Here is a 15,809-nt window from a genome sequence, read left to right as displayed (position 1 = left end):
GTCAAAATACTTTAGATACATTCAACTTTTTAAAAAGTATTTTTTGTTTCATCAGTGGTACTGAGATTACTGACTTCTTGTGAAATTTATACTTCCAAGAGTCTATATTTTAGTGCATAGCTACCTTGCTTAGGCAGTAGATACAGTGTAAAAACAGATATGATTTCTGTTAATTTGGCTTACATTTAGAATAAAAGAGTAAAAATTCTTAGAAACACGGTAGAAATGTAAAGGAGATGTTTGATGTTAAATGTTTTCTCAGTTAAGATGAGAAAAATTTATGGGGGAGTGAGTGGCAGCTGTTGATTTATGGATTACTCTGTCAGAGTAATTCAAATTTGATTACACATGTAGATTCTTAGAGAATGAGATTTTATGCGTTCTTTATTTAGGTTATATACTTTTATCCATTTAGTTGATATGACATGTTGTAGGTAATATAACTTTGTAGGTGGAATCTTTCTTTTAGGTCAGTACCCCTAACTCCTCAAAATTATATAATTTTTAGAAAGCACATGTTTATAATGCCTTATAACACTAAAGTGGCTTTTTAAGAAGGACTTTATGTACACTTTCATTTGAGAATGAAAAAAAAATAATGAAAAAATAAATGTGCAGCTTTTGAGTTTAAATAGCAATAGTAGGAAGTTTCTTTTTTCTTTCTGTATTCCATCTACACTAATCCTGCTGTATGATTTGAAGTTTCTTATGACTTAATAAGATGAAAACTGCTTTAGTCGTGTTCAGATGCTTACTGCTGTCTCATAGTCATCTAAGTGAATTGGGATTTTTCTTCTTCCATTCCTTTTCTAATGGATTTCAAAAGTTTAGGGGAGACAATAAATGAAAACTGGAAATTTTGCTATTAGTTGAATAAGCTTTGTTTTTTTGGGGGGGGGGTGGTCAGCTAAGATGAGATGGTGCAAAAAGATGAATTGTGTCCTGTCATAAAGTTAATGCTGTATATCTTGACGTGGATCTGTCAAAGATCCAGATCAGAGGTGGTGGTTTTATTTCTTTTTTCCTTACACTGCTTTTTCTTCTTCTCTAGATTGGTCAGGTGAAGCAGGAGCTGTCCAGAAAGGACACAGAACTACTAGCCCTACAGACAAAGCTAGAAACACTCACCAACCAGTTCTCAGACAGCAAGCAGCACACTGAAGTGCTGAAGGAGTCCTTGACTGCTAAGGAGCCTCGAGGGCTGCCATCCTGCAGAACGAGGTAAAAGGAGTTGTGGGATTTGCACGGAGCCCATTCCTTGGCACCTTTTCTTGTGTGTTACCTGTGCAGTTCTTGTTGTGTTGAGATACGGGAGCTATGAATAATGTTATGATGGATTCTTTAGCGATGTGGTCAGTTATAGTACTAAACTATAACCATCTTGTTTCTATTGTTCTTGTATCTAACAAATTAAACCGGTGCAGTTAATATATGTTTTTGATACTTCAGACTTTGACTAAGTCTGTGCTTCTAAGTAGACTTTAAACTAATGTTATGAAATGAAACGATAGTTGTAAAAGCATTTGTTTTCACCCGTGGTAAATCTTTCAGTCATGAATGGGAGTGAGCTTGGTCAGCCTGTGTTGGGTTATTAAGTGTCCTTAATTTTTGGTATTATGAATAGCTTTAAGTAGGCAAACTGTGGAATCTAGAAATGTTTGAGATAAGTGTTGTTTCGAACTGCAGATTATTAGACATGTGCCTTCATGTCCTGTTTGAAAATAAAGTTAGCATTTTTAGAAATATTAGAAGATTATCTAGTCTGCCAGCCTTGATTAGAGGTAGGAACACACTAAATAATTCCAGGCAGATGAGAATCTATCATATTTGCAATGAGAAGGAATTGATGATGCTATTTGGATTTACTGTCTTAAGGAAAATATTTTCTAAAGATCTCAATGAAATAGGGAATTTAGGTAGGAATAGGTAAGCAGTTCTGCTATATAGAAGAAAAATAAAGCGTATAGTATGGATTAATTTTTTCTTTTCTTTTAAAGAACAAGATAATAGATAAATAAAGGCATAGTGTAATGAAGAAAGGAATGGGTAGTAAAAAGCAGGCATAAAAACATCTTAGACCCAGAAGTTCAGAATCTTCAAGCGAGGAGGAATGGGAAAATGACCAAAATGTTTCATGTAGTATTTTATTTTTTTACAGTTAGGGATTTTGTTGAAAATGAGAGATTTGGATGATGTATTTATAATTTTCCTTACAACTTATACTTTTTCTATTTTGATCACGTTTCTTTTTATCATGATACCTCAGAGGGATATTTTGGGGTAGATAAGGCTCTGGCTCTGGAGTCACAGTTATTGAGTGTGAACTTCAGTTTTACCACTTGCTACCAGGTGCAGGGTCCTGGGCACATTACTTAAGTTCATTGTGCCTCGTTTTACACCTGTAAGATGAAGAGGAGTTCCTGCCTCATTAGGTTGTTAGCATTAAACTAATTTATTCACTCCTAGTGCCTGGCACATAGTAAGGTCTTTGTCTGTCAGTTATTGGCATCCTTCTAATTCTTGTAATACTATCAGCTAATATATGTAAACTGTTAAAACGGTAAGAGAACGTTGTTGCTTTTCTTTTCATTGGCATAAATTTTATGTAGAAGGTCTGCTATTTAACATTTTTATCAAGCTAAATTAAGGTTTATTCAGGGAATTGCAAATACAGAATTATCTGGAAAATGTTAGCTGCAAATTTATTAATTTGTGGCTTTATTAGAGATTTTCACATCAGTGCCTGGTATGAATGCAGTACTACAAAAGGGTCAGAAGAGGGCGCCACTGTTTTGGAGCTGAGCCTGTTGCCAAGTGCTGCTGTGATAGTTTTGGATGGAGGTGGCAGGTGTGGGAACCAGGGAACCAGGCAGTTGGTTAATGATAATGCAAACACTTAAAAGCTTGTCACAGTCTAATAGATGACTTCTTCCCCTTGGCAACCCATCCTTCTCTTTGTACCCCCCTCTGAAATAGTGTTCTTATTAGCTAGGTCTCACACAGATGGGCTTGGGATTGGTTTCTTGTACCATAGAGAACAAAGACTGTATTTGTGGTCATTCTTGGATGGTTTTTATATTTGTTTTTAGGACTAATTGAGTTTCATCAATTACCCCTGTAAGTTATTAGGACTACTGCTCAAATATAAGGGTCTCATTCTAAAAGATAACAGTAGAAAAGCTAACTTCCTTTTGAATTTGGGGTGATTATATGAATGTTATATGCCTGTTTATCAGGATTTGCTATTTTTTCTTAAATTACTCTGGTGACACTTGACAAGGCTCACTTTTTCCAAAGCAGCTTTCTCCTGTTGGATCCCATAAAAGACAGTTTGAACCAGCTCTTTGAAAGTTCTCACCTATTTCTATAATTGCTATCTTTCTGTTCCTATAATTGCTCTTTTTAAAAAAAATAATTTTATTTATTTATCTTTGGCTGCATTAGGTCTTCGTTGCTGCGCGTGGGCTTTCTCTAGTTGCGGCGAGCAAGGGCTATTCTTTGTTGTGGTGCACAGGCTTCGCATTGCGGCGGCTTCTCTTGTTGCAGAGCACAGGCTCTAGGCTTGCAGGCTTCAGTAGTTGTGGTACGCGGGCTCATTAGTTGTGGCTCGCAGGCTCTAGAGCACAGGCTCAGTAGTTGTGGCGCACGGGCTTAGTTGCTCTGCGGCATGTGGGATCTTCCCAGACCAGGGCTCGATCCTGTGTCTCCTGCATTGGCAGGAGGATTCTTAACCACTGCGCCACCAGGGAGGCCCCCTATAATTGCTCTTTATCGATCTCATCCTCCTCTCTGAAGCTACCCTAGACTTTCATCCAGCTCTCAAATCACAAAATTAAGCACATATGAAAAAGAACATGGATTCAGGAGTTTTTTGTTTTGTTTTGTTTTTTTAATTTTAAAATTCTTGAAGGAAAAACGGGATGTGGGAAAAGACCTGGTGTTTTTCCTGTTCAGGGTCCATGGAATGAGGTCCTTTTGTGTTGGGCAGTGTACAGTGTATAGTATCTATGGAATTGCTCCAGTTTTATGAACATCTCCTTTAATCGGTTGACCTTCACAGAGGTGGTCTGGATTTAGTAGCACTGTGGTCAAAGCATGGGCTTTGGAGTCAGACCTAGGCTTGAAACAGCCTTCTACATTTATTAGTTATGTGACCTTGGATGAGTTATTTTACCTCTGTAATCCTCCATTTTCTCATCTGTCACTGAGAATAATAATAATACCACCTTCCTAAGGTTAGAATAGATGTTTAATGTGGCTAGAATAGATTTTTTAAATTATGAAGTTCTCATCTGAATTTGGAGGTGAATATTAAATATCAGTGGGTTTAAAATATCACCACTGGTTTTTTTAGATGATAACTTTGTAGCCCTCTCCCCACCTTTGTACAGATAAACTGTGCACTGTTGAATGACACATCTCTGCCTGTGGCCTTTTGCAGGTTTCTCTGAGCTCTTCAACCTTTTGTTGGGATGTCAGACAGAACTCAGTGCAGTTGAAATAGCCTTTTAAAAAGGTCTGCTTGTGTACACTCTCAGCCTCATGACCCAACGCCCTTCAGTCATCCTCCTTTCTAGATGGGAACAGTGGGAGATGTGGTGATAGGAAATTATACTTAGTGATCCTCGGCAAGTCACTTAGTTTCGGCTTTGATTTCCTCAGCTTTAAAATTAGGAGTAGTTCAGATTATTTACCTTTTTAAAAGTTTATGGGGACTTCCCTGGTGGCGCAGTGGTTAAGAATCCGCCTGCCAAAGCAGGGGACACGGGTTCGAGCCCTGGTCCAGGAAGATCCCACATGCCGCAGAGCAACTAAGCCCCTGCGCCACAACTACTGAGCCTGCGCTCTAGATCCCGTGAGCCACAGCTACTGAGCCCATGTGCCACAACTACTGAAGCCCACGCGCCTAGAGCCCGTGCTCCGCAACAAGAGACTCCACCGCAATGAGAAGCCCGCGTACCGCAACTAAGAGTAGCCCCCGCTTGCCGCAACTGAAAAAAAGCCCACGTGCAACAACAAAGACCCAACACAGCCAAATAAATAAATACATAAATTAAAAAAAAAATTATGAAATACAGGAAAAATGCAGAAAATAATATAGTAGACAGTACTCAGATTTAACTTACATTTATATGTGACCACGTTAGGTGATCTTTAAAGGTCCTTTAAAAGAAAAGATTAAAACAAAAAAAGCTCATTCTAAACTAAATATTCAGTGAAAGCAGAAACTTTTGTTAGAATCTCAGGTTTTTAGAACTGGTTGGGGCTAGGAATAGGCTAGGAATAAATATTAGGAAGCTGTCATGATGGGGGTAGTGGCTAAAGCCTTAGGGATGAATTGGTTTCTCCAGGGGAAGGTTGTATCGAGTGAGATGTAAAGAGGGGGAAATGACAGAGGATCCAGTGAAGAAAACTGAAAAGGTGTGTGGTCAGAGAGTTAGAAAGGCAGTGAGTCATATAATTGCAAAAGAGGAATTATAGGAAACATGGGGGCTTCCCTGGTGGCGCAGTGGTTGAGAGTCTGCCTGCCAATGCAGGGGACACGGGTTCGAGCCCTGGTCTGGGAAGATCCCACATACCGCGGAGCAACTAGGTCCGTGAGCCACAATTACTGAGCCTGCGCGTCTGGAGCCTGTGCTCCGCAACAAGAGAGGCCGCGATAGTGAGAGGCCCGCGCAACGCGATGAAGAGTGGCCCCCGCTCGCCGCAACTAGAGAAAGCCCTCGCACAGAAATGAAGACCCAACACAGCCAAAAATAAATAAATAAATAAATATAGGAAACATGCCCTTGTCACTGGCATGCAGTTACTAGTGCTAATGTGCTGTTAGGTAGATCTGTTTATTGATGTAAAACAAAAGAAGGTTAAGATGGGTTGAGATAATTAATACTTTTGTGGTCAGAAGTAAAAGGCCAAAACAGCAAGGTAGCCATTTTTCTGTTCATGTCCTTTGGTAGAGAAAGTCTTGTGGAGGAAAAACCTTCTGATTTTGTTGAAGTTGGCATAACCTGTTTGCCACAGACGTGGATGCTTGGCAAGCTGGTTAGATGCTGTTCCTCCAGCTCAGTTGATGTGAATGAAAAAGGTCTTATTCCTCCTGCCAAGAATGGTGTTAGGGTGATGACTGTGTGTCCTGCTAGTCTGTGAGGGGTTTTCCTGAATATGTTTTTTGTGGTTTGCAAAATATGGACCTCACGCAAAATTATACTCTGAATTTAGTTCACACCAAACCAAAAGATCAGTGTAGAATTCAGAGCAATTAATCTAGTAGTAGCAAAGTGGTTTTTGTGGTTATTTTTATCTCAGCTCTCCAGACTAGCCCATTTAAATTCTGCATTGCATGAAAAAGCAGATCAAGAAAAAGTGTACACAGGTGATTTGAATTGAAAAGATCACTTAGTAATTAGACTGTGGGCTTGGGTAGTTTCTGTGGCTAATATTTGTGATATGAAATATTTTTAATATCAAAACCTGCATTTCCCACTGCAGTAACACCAAAGGTTTGTATGTTTATAACAGGAGTTTTCATTCTTTACCTTTTTCAGTCACCAGTTCTTGCGGGTCTCATACCTGACATTCCCTCAAATCGGCATGCAGGTATCTATGAGTGGTTAGTGCAGGCCCATTTCCAGGTCACTTAGCAGAGTCAGGGATCTAACGTAAAAGTGCAGCTGGGGCATCTGGGTACTTTTGGTAAAGAAGCAGCAATATGAGGCCTCACAGTTATTATCCTGAGACATTGGTCCCATCAGAATGAGAAACACTTAGAAGTGATGAGGGACGTTTTCCTGCTGTATTCTGATTCCTGACCCACAGATGGAAAGCCTTTCATTTTTCTGAAATTAATGCTGAGAAGAACTGAGAGACAAGGCAGTTCAAACTTATCTACAGGTTTAAATGTCTGGGCTTTTGACTTCTGCAATAAGAATTTAATAGTGTATTTCAAGAGTATTGGGTAAAATGTTTTTAAGGTGAGTTGCTTTGTTCTTTTGCTTGTGGTTATTGGGATATATAGAATACATATTAGAAGTGGAATATATAGTATACAGAATACAAACTAGAATGTAGGAATTAGGTAGAAATGACTTGGCATGAGATTTATTTATTTTTAGATTTCTGGCATGTGTACTTTCTAAGACTTTGACCTCTTTAACTGTGCAGCGGGTCAGAGGGTTCCAGGAGCTCCCTCTTGACTCGCCCTGACTGATGGATGCCCTGTAATGGGTTCACTAATAGGAGCCACATCTGATGCTGTCAGATGGGACTAGTAGCCACGTAGGCCGGCTGGAGCTGAGCCTCAACAAACGCCAGGTGGATAAGGGTCAGTGAGTTCTTCTGGCATCTCGACAGCCTGGTCGTTGAATTTCCTATTCACAAGAATCTTTGCTCTGTGGTGGCAGTTCTTTTCTCCCTATTGAATAAATATTCAGTCTGTTCTGACATTTCCCTTCTGGACCTTTTTTCCTTCTTTGCATAGTGGAGTGTTTCTGATTTTAATAGGTAGATGAAGGAAAACTGGGGGTAACTTAAGGAATTTTGTCACCTTGCACTTTAGAAAGGACCATTGGAGAACTCAGTGGTGATCATGTATTCCATCTTTGTTCTGCATTGGATTTTAATTCTTGCTCTGAGCTCTCTAGTGCTGAATTCAGGCACCAAAACTGGAAATTTGTAATGTAACATCTTTTGGATTCGCTGGGCTTGGCTTATTGTAGTTCTACTGTTTGTCAGTAAAACACTTTTTTTTTTTTTTTTTGGTCACTGCTGAGTAATCTTTTCTTTTTCCTCATCTTTGAGGAAAAATTTAAGTAGATTGGCTATCTTTACACATGTCAAGTTTCCATTTCATATACTATTCATGGGAAGAACTCATTTAGATCTTCTTCAGTTGCTTTCATTAGCCGTTTGTAATTTTCAGCATACAGAGCCTATACATGTTTTGTTAGATTTAGACCTAGGTATTTAATTTTTTTGGAGTGATTGTAAATGGTCATACATTTTGAAACTTGAAGTTCAGTATTGCATCATATTTATTTTGACCAGTTCACAAAATATCAATATTTTAAAAAGCTAGTGTAGGGACTTCCCTGGTGGCGCAGTGGTTAAGAATCCGCCTGCCAATACAGGGGACACGGGTTCGATCCCTGGTCCAGGAAGATCCCACATGCCGTGGAGCAACAGAGTCTGTGCGCCACAACTGCTGAGCCTGCGCTCTAGAGCTCACGAGCCACAGCTACTGAGCCTGCGTGCCAAAACTGCTGAATCCCGTGTGCCTGGAGCCCATGCTCTGCCACAAGAGAAGCCACTACAATGAAAAGCCCACACACTGCGATGAAGAGTAGCCCCTGCTCGCTGTAACTAGAGAAAGCCCGTGCACAGCAGCGAAGACCCAACACAGCCAAAAATAAAAATAAATTAAAAAAAAAAAGTTAGTATAAATATGCCTCTATTTTCCTTAGTAGTATGTGTACTAAGAACTATTTCAGGCACTTAAAATATAGGTAAAATACTAAAACATTTTAAGATGGTAAATGACGTGTAAGAGTTCTGAATTTTAACGTAGTTGGCTTTACCAGTATTTCTTCTTTACGATGTATCCCTTCTGGGTCTTTAAAAAAAAAAAAATCCTTCCATGCTGCCCTGTCTTAAAAGATACTTAAACAGTATCTTTCTTTCTAAAAGTTTTAAAGATTTGCTTTCTATATATAAAGCTTTAATTCATCTAGAATTCATTTTTGTGTATGATACGAGTCAGGGTTCTTCCCCCCTCCCCCAGTATGGGTAGCCAGTTGTCTAAGAACAGTTTATCAGATACTCTGTGCTTTCCTCACTGATTACAGTGTCACCTCTGTTTATATGTGTATGGGTCACTAAATGGTGTGAGTGTGTGTGTCTGGGCTTGCATTTCTGTGGCAAACGTCTGTTGGTTTATTCCTGTTCTAATACCATGCTTTCTAATTTTGCTTACTTAAAAAAATCAAATTTATTGACATCAAATAAACTGCATATATTCAAAATGTACAGTTTGGTAAGTTTTGGCACATACACCTCTGAAACCAATGGCACGGTCAAGATAAAGAACCCCTGTCCCCAAGGTTTTCTTGTCCCTCTTTGTAACCCCTTTCTTCTGCCTCTCCCTGATATTCTTCTCTCCTCCCCACTTCCTCCCTCATATCCAGGCAACCCTCGGTCTGCTTTCTGTTACTGTAATTAGTTTGCATTTTCTAGAATTTTACATATATGAAATCTCACAGAATTAGTGGTTAAGAGCTTAGGATCTGAAGACAGACCATTTAATCTTAAATCCATGCTCCATCACTTATTTTTAGCTTTGAGATCTTGGGTCTGCTTTCTTCTCAAAGTACCAGTTTTGCCGGTTACCATGGGAAATTGAATTTTTCCACAGGGAAAATACAAGGGAAGAAAATACGATGCTTGAGAATAGAATTCTGAGGACTTTTGATATACTGTGTGTGTGCTTGGCAAGCATATACATGACCATGTGTAGGAAGGTTCAGAAGTCTGAGGGTAGAATGGAGAAAACTGTTTAATACAGAAGTAAAGGTTTGTAAAAATAAACATGCCTGGAAAAAAAAAGATGATGTGAGGCTGTATTTGAAATGATTGCTCAGGCTGGGAGAAAAATAAATAAAACCAGAATGGAGGTGAATAACAAAAAGTTAGGGATGATAGGTCAGAGGTTATACTATGGACAAAGAGTAGATTTAGTAGGCGTAGAAGAAAGGAAAGAACCGTGTTTCAGAAATAAGATTTTCAGAGTTTGAAAGTTCTTAGGTGGACCTTTCCAGAATGTAATAAGGTTTACCCTGTATCATTAATTAAAGTAGAATAGAGGAAAATTCCAGGTGCAAGAGTGTTTATTGAGGGGGCAGTGGAACTTGTGCTGACGAATTATAAATGGGACCTGAAAAGACGGCTTCCCCTATTTCTGGCTTGGTGAGACTGGTGGCATTGAAGTGGTTGAGAGAAATAGAGTTTAGCAGAGTGGAATGTTGTTTATTTACATGTTTTTCCTCTCCAGCGTGGTCCAACGTAATTTGTAAGTACATGATGGCTTATCTATATCAGTCTCAAATGAGACTGGTCTCCTAGGAAATTTTCCACAATACTTATTGAGCAGTAAGTGCCACTAAACATACAGTACTGGTTCTCAGATACGTTATTGTTTTGATATAATATAGTTTCAATATGTTATTGATGTAATAATATAGTTGTGATATAAGGTAATAATAATATTTCCTGATGTTTTGGTATTCTCTCTGTGAGTCATTACCCATATTACCTATTTTAAAAAAGAATTAGGTTTCTCATTGCAGTGGCTTCTCGTTGCAGAGCACGGGCTCTAGGCACACAGGCTTCAGTAGTTGTGGCACACGGGCTCAGTAGCTGTGGCTTGCGGGCTCTAGAGCGCAGGCTCAGTAGTTGTGGCGCACGGGCTTAGTTGCTCCGTGGCATGTGGGAATTTCCTGGACCAGGGCTCGAACCCGTGTCCCCTGCATTGGCAGGCGGATTCTTAACCACTGCGCCACCAAGGAAGTCTGACCTATTTTTTTCTTTGTGGGTTATTCTACATTCAGACAGGAAAAATAATATAGGACAAGTTCAAGATTAAAGATGTTCTGTAGAAACGTACTTGTTATCTTAGATGTGCACTGTCAGTGTGTAGCCACCAGCCACATGTGGCTATTGAGCACTTGAAACATGGCAAGTCCAAATTGAGATGTGACATAAGTGTCAATTACAATATGCATTGGGCTTTGAAGACTTAGTACAAAACAGAAACGTAAAATAGCTTGTTAATAGTTTTTTTATATAGACTATAGGTTTGAAATGACAATAATGTGTATATATATTAGATTAAATAAAATATATTATTAAAATTAATTTTACCTGTTCCTTTATCACTTTTTAATGTGGCTGCTAGAAAATTAAAAATTTCAGAAGTGGCTTGCATGTGTGACTCATGTTACATTTTTGTTGAACAGAAAGAAACCCACCTCCCTGTTTTTCTGTAATCAAATGTGTAACTATTTGCTGAATTATAAATCCTTAGTGGGAAAGCAAAAAAACAAAAGAATTTGGTGTGTGAGTATGTTTAATGAAAGTTGCTGTGAATAGATTTTAAAATCAGTACAAAATGCCAATGGCATTCTTCATAGAACTAGAATAATTCTGAAGTTTGTATGGAAACACAAAAGACCCTAAATAGCCAAAACAGTCTTGAGAAAGAAGAACAAAGCTGGAGGTATCATGCTCCCTGATTTCAAACTATAATATAAAGCTACAGTATTCAAAACAGTGTGGTACTGGCACAGAAATGGATACATGGATCAATGGCACATAATAGAGAGCCCAGAAATGCATCCACATTTATATGGGCAATTAATCTATGACAAAGGGCCAAGAATATACAGTGGGGGAAAGACAGCTTCTTCAACAAACGGTGTTGGGAAAACTGGGCAGCTACATGAAAAATAATGAAACTGGACTGCTCTCTCACACCATGCACAAAAACAAGTTCAAAATGGATTAAAAGGACGTCCTTAGTGGCACAGTGGTTAAGAATCCTCCTGCCAATGCAGGGGACACAGGTTTGAGCCCCGGTCCAGGAAGATCCACATGCCACGGAGCAACTAAGCCTGTGTGCCACAACTACTGAGTCTGCGCTCTAGAGCCCGCGAGCCACAACTGCTGAAGCCCGTGTGCCTAGAGCGCGTGCTCCACAACAAGAGAAGCTGCCACAATGAGACGCCCGCGCACCACAACAAAGAGTAGCCCCCGCTCGCCGCAACTAGAGAAAGCCCGCGTGCAGCAACAAAGACCCAACGCAGTCAAAAATAAATAAATTAATTTAAGAAAATAACCAAAAAACCAAAATGGATTAAAGACTTAAATGTGAGACCTGAAACCATAAAACTTCTAGAAGAAAACATAGGCAGTACCCTCTTCTATATCGGTCTTAGTAATTTTTTTTGGATAGGTCTCCTCAGGCAAGGGAAACAGGCAAAACTAAACAAGTGGGACCACATCAAACTACATAGTTTTTGCACAGCAAAGGAAACTATTAACAAAACAAAAAGACCACCTACTGAATTGGAGAAGATATTTGCAGATAATGTATTCAATAAGGGGTCCAAAATATACAAAGAACTCATACAATTCAACATCAAAAAAAAAAAACTTGATTAAAAAATGGGCAGAGGATCTGAGTAGACATTTTTCCAAAGAAGACATACAGATGGCCACCAGGCACGTGAAAAGATGCTCAACATCACTAATCATGAGGGAAATGCAAATCAAAACTACAATGAGATATCACCTCACACCTGTCAGAGTGGCTATTATCCAAAAGCCAGCAAATAACAAGTGCTGGTGAGTCTGTGGTCTGTGGAGAAGAGGGAATCCTTGTGCACTGTTGGTAGGAATGTAAGTTGGTGCAGCCACTATGGAAAACAGTATGGAGATTCCTCAAAAAATTAAAAGTAGAACTGCTGTATGATCCAGCAGTTCACTCTGGGGTATTTATCTGAAGAAAACAAAAACACTAATTATAAGAGATACATACACCCCTATGTTCATTACAGCATTAATGAACCAAGATATGGAAGCAACCTAAGTGTCCATCAGTGGATGAATGGATAAAGAAGATGTTGTCTGTGTATGTGTATATTATTATTCAGCCATGAGAAAGAAGGAAATCCTACTGTTTGTGACAACATGGATGGGCCTTGAGGACATTATGCTAATAAGTGAAGTAAGCCAGACAGAGAAAGCCAAATACTGTGTGATTTCGCGTCTATGTGGGATCTTAAAAAGCCAATGAACAAACTTAGCAAAACTGAAACAGAATTATAGATATAGAGAACAAACAGGTAGTTGCCAGAGGAGAGGAGGATGGGGAGAGGAAAGAAATAGGTGAGGGAGATTAAGAGGGACAAACTTCCAGTTACAAAAGTAAATGAGTCAAGGGGATGAAATGTACAGTGTGGGGAATACAGTCAGTAACTATGGAATATTATTGTGTGGTGACGTATTGTAATAGACTTTTTGAAATGTATAGTAAAATCAACTTACACTGCTGTGTTTCAGGAAGTAACATAGGGCTGTAGGTCAGTTATACTTGAGAAACAAACAGAACAAGAGACCAGATATGTGGTTACCAGAGGTGAGGAATCAGGGGAGGGGAGATTGGATGAAGACAGTCAAAAGGTACAAACGTCCAGATATCAGGTAAATAAGTACTGGGGTGCGGTGCACAACAGGATAAAGATAATCAGCACGGCTGTGTGTTGTATGTGAAAGTCATTAAGGGAGAAAATCCTAAGAGTTCTCGTCATGAGGAAAAGGTTGTTTTCTATTTCTTTAATTTTGTATCTGTATGAGACAATGGATGTTCATAAAACTTACTGTGATAATCACTTCATGACGCATGGAAGTCAAATAATTATGCTGTACACTTTAAACTTACACAGTGCCGTATGTCAGTTGTATCTCAAAACTGGAAGAAAACATAAGTACTTATATTAGATTTCTAATTATTTTAAAGTTATATCTAATGGATGGTAGGAAACTTTGGTGATAAAGGTACCTGGATACCAAGCTTTAGCTGACTAGTCTTGAGATCTGAAAGTAGACCTTGCTTTGCCTTACAGATCTCTAAGTGCATTATGGGATTGTCAGCTGCAGCTAGATTGTAGTCTCTGATACAGCAAGTGTCATGTTTGGTGACGCTTACAGTTTTCTTTCTACTTTTAGATTTTCTAAAGCAGTGTAGCATCACTTGGGAACTTGTTAGAAATATTGATTCTTGAGCCCCAACCCTGCCAAATTAGAAACTGGTGGCTTGGCCTGGCATTCTGTTTAAATCCTCCGAATGATTCTAAATTTGAGAAACATAATAGATTATACCACTTTTATAGAAGTAGCAAAGCTCAACTCAACCCCTTTATATAAATTCTCCAATTTTGTCCCCTTTATTCAGATCTGTTTATTTTGATTACACCGTAATTTAACGGATGTAAATGTTATTTTATCATGGAAGTGCTCACAAAATTTTAGGGTTTCATTTCTAAATAGTCAGAGTTGTATTTAGAGTGGTATTTTATTTGATTCTAATGAAAGTTTACTCTAAAAGTATCATTTAGGCAACTGTACACATCTATTTGGAAGGAATTACGTTCCTTTCTTTTCAATTAATCATTTGTAAAAATGTTATATTCTTAGGTGGATGCTCTGCGGTTGCGTTTGGAAGAGAAGAAACCATGCTGAATAAGAAGACAAAACAAATCCAGGACATGGCTGAGGAGAAGGGGACACAAGCTGGAGAGATCCATGACCTCAAGGACATGCTGGATGTGAAGGAGCGGAAAGTTAATGTCCTTCAGAAGAAGGTGAGGTGCAGGTGTTCCGAGCCCAGGGTCCCGCATCAGACCCACGTCCTCATTCCTACCACTGAGTTGTACCTAAGTGCTATCAGAGTTTCTCTCTCATTCCTCTGTTTATATTTTTGCAGGTCGTAATTGAAACCATTGCTGCAGGAGGTAGATTGTGAAAACTGTTCTGTATATTCAGTTTTTAAACTTTCGAAGTAAACACTGTTTGGTATCTTCAGTAGTATTTTCCATGCTACTGTCTCTGAAAAGTGCCTTGTAAATTGCCAGAGTATTTGCATTGGCATTCTTCTACCTCTCCTAATCTTCTGTCTTGTATGGCAACTGTAGGGCCATGAATTAGTGTAGTACGTGGGCCGGGATTCTTGCAAGACTGCAATTTTGAATAGAAACACATGCTACTATAATGACATCTAATCTACATATGTCAAGGAAAGGAAGACTTTCTTTCCTATTTTACCTTAATCATAACTGGAAAGAGGCTAACACTGTAATAAATAAGGGAAGTACTGATAATTGTCTTCCCCTCCCCCTTTTAGCTAAATTAAAGGGTACCTTTGAGATAATAGTTACAGTAGACACTGGTATTTATTGTTCTTCTCCACTGAGGGGATAGATCAGAAATATTTGACATTGTCCCAGTTTATTTTTAACCTCTAACAATAGCCCAGGAATAAAACTCTCTTCACTAAACCTCAAATTCAGCTTTTCTTTTGTGTACAGAGGACCGTGTTCAATATCTGTCCTCTGTTAATTTGGTTTTCATTTGCTTTCAATGAGTAAACATAAAAATTTGATCACTCTAGATGGGTGACTGTAGTATCTTGTTAGTGGATGCTACTTTGCTTTACATTTTTATACATATGTTCTTCTCACCTTACCCCCAACTGCTCACTTCCCCTTACCCCGTTTCTTGTATACGCTTCCAGGCACAGTTTACATATACACAGGCAAATACGTATTCTCTTTTTTCCTGTTTACCTCTTTGTGTGTTCTTCCATAAACATTTTATGCATAATCCATATAAAGCAAAAATGTTTCTCTAAACACAAATGTTACCATTCCTTTATTTCCCTTTCCTTTCCTTTCCTTTTTTCCCATTAATATATTTTGAAACTTCTTCCGGGGCTTCTTCATTGTTACCAACAGCACCTGTGTGGATGTGCTACGGTTTATTACAAGGTTTCCACTGATGGACAGTCTGCTTAAAGTTTCTGCTGTTATGTAAAATGATGCTGCATTTTAAAAATGTGCATATTTAGTTTATTCATATGTGAAGTATATTTCTAGGTAAATTACTTAAAGTAGAATTGCTGGGTGAAAGGATATGCATTTGTAATGTTGGTGGATTTTGCCAAGTCACAAGTACATTGGTTAGAACCCAAAGGTTGTTTCAAA

At 38.7% G+C, this 15,809-nt stretch overlaps 1 protein-coding gene across 1 annotated transcript in view; it reads left to right on the top strand.

The window, feature by feature from the left end:
• Positions 1-14,631, top strand: part of LOC309653961 (ELKS/Rab6-interacting/CAST family member 1-like) — a 110,280-nt gene extending 95,649 nt beyond the window's left edge. The window contains exons 6-8 of the mRNA XM_082478674.1: positions 1,052-1,221; positions 14,245-14,411; positions 14,534-14,631. Coding sequence (XP_082334800.1) covers positions 1,052-1,221; positions 14,245-14,293 — 219 coding nt within the window. The 3' untranslated portion in view covers positions 14,294-14,411; positions 14,534-14,631. The remainder of the gene's footprint in view (positions 1-1,051; positions 1,222-14,244; positions 14,412-14,533) is intronic.
• The last annotated feature ends 1,178 nt before the right edge of the window (positions 14,632-15,809 follow it).

This window comes from Balaenoptera physalus (genome assembly GCF_965194825.1).
Source record: "Balaenoptera physalus genome assembly, contig: HAP1_SCAFFOLD_1557, whole genome shotgun sequence".
Lineage (NCBI taxonomy): Eukaryota > Metazoa > Chordata > Mammalia > Artiodactyla > Balaenopteridae > Balaenoptera > Balaenoptera physalus.
Note: the sequence above shows the minus strand (reverse complement) of the source record. Positions and strands in the feature narration are given on the sequence as shown.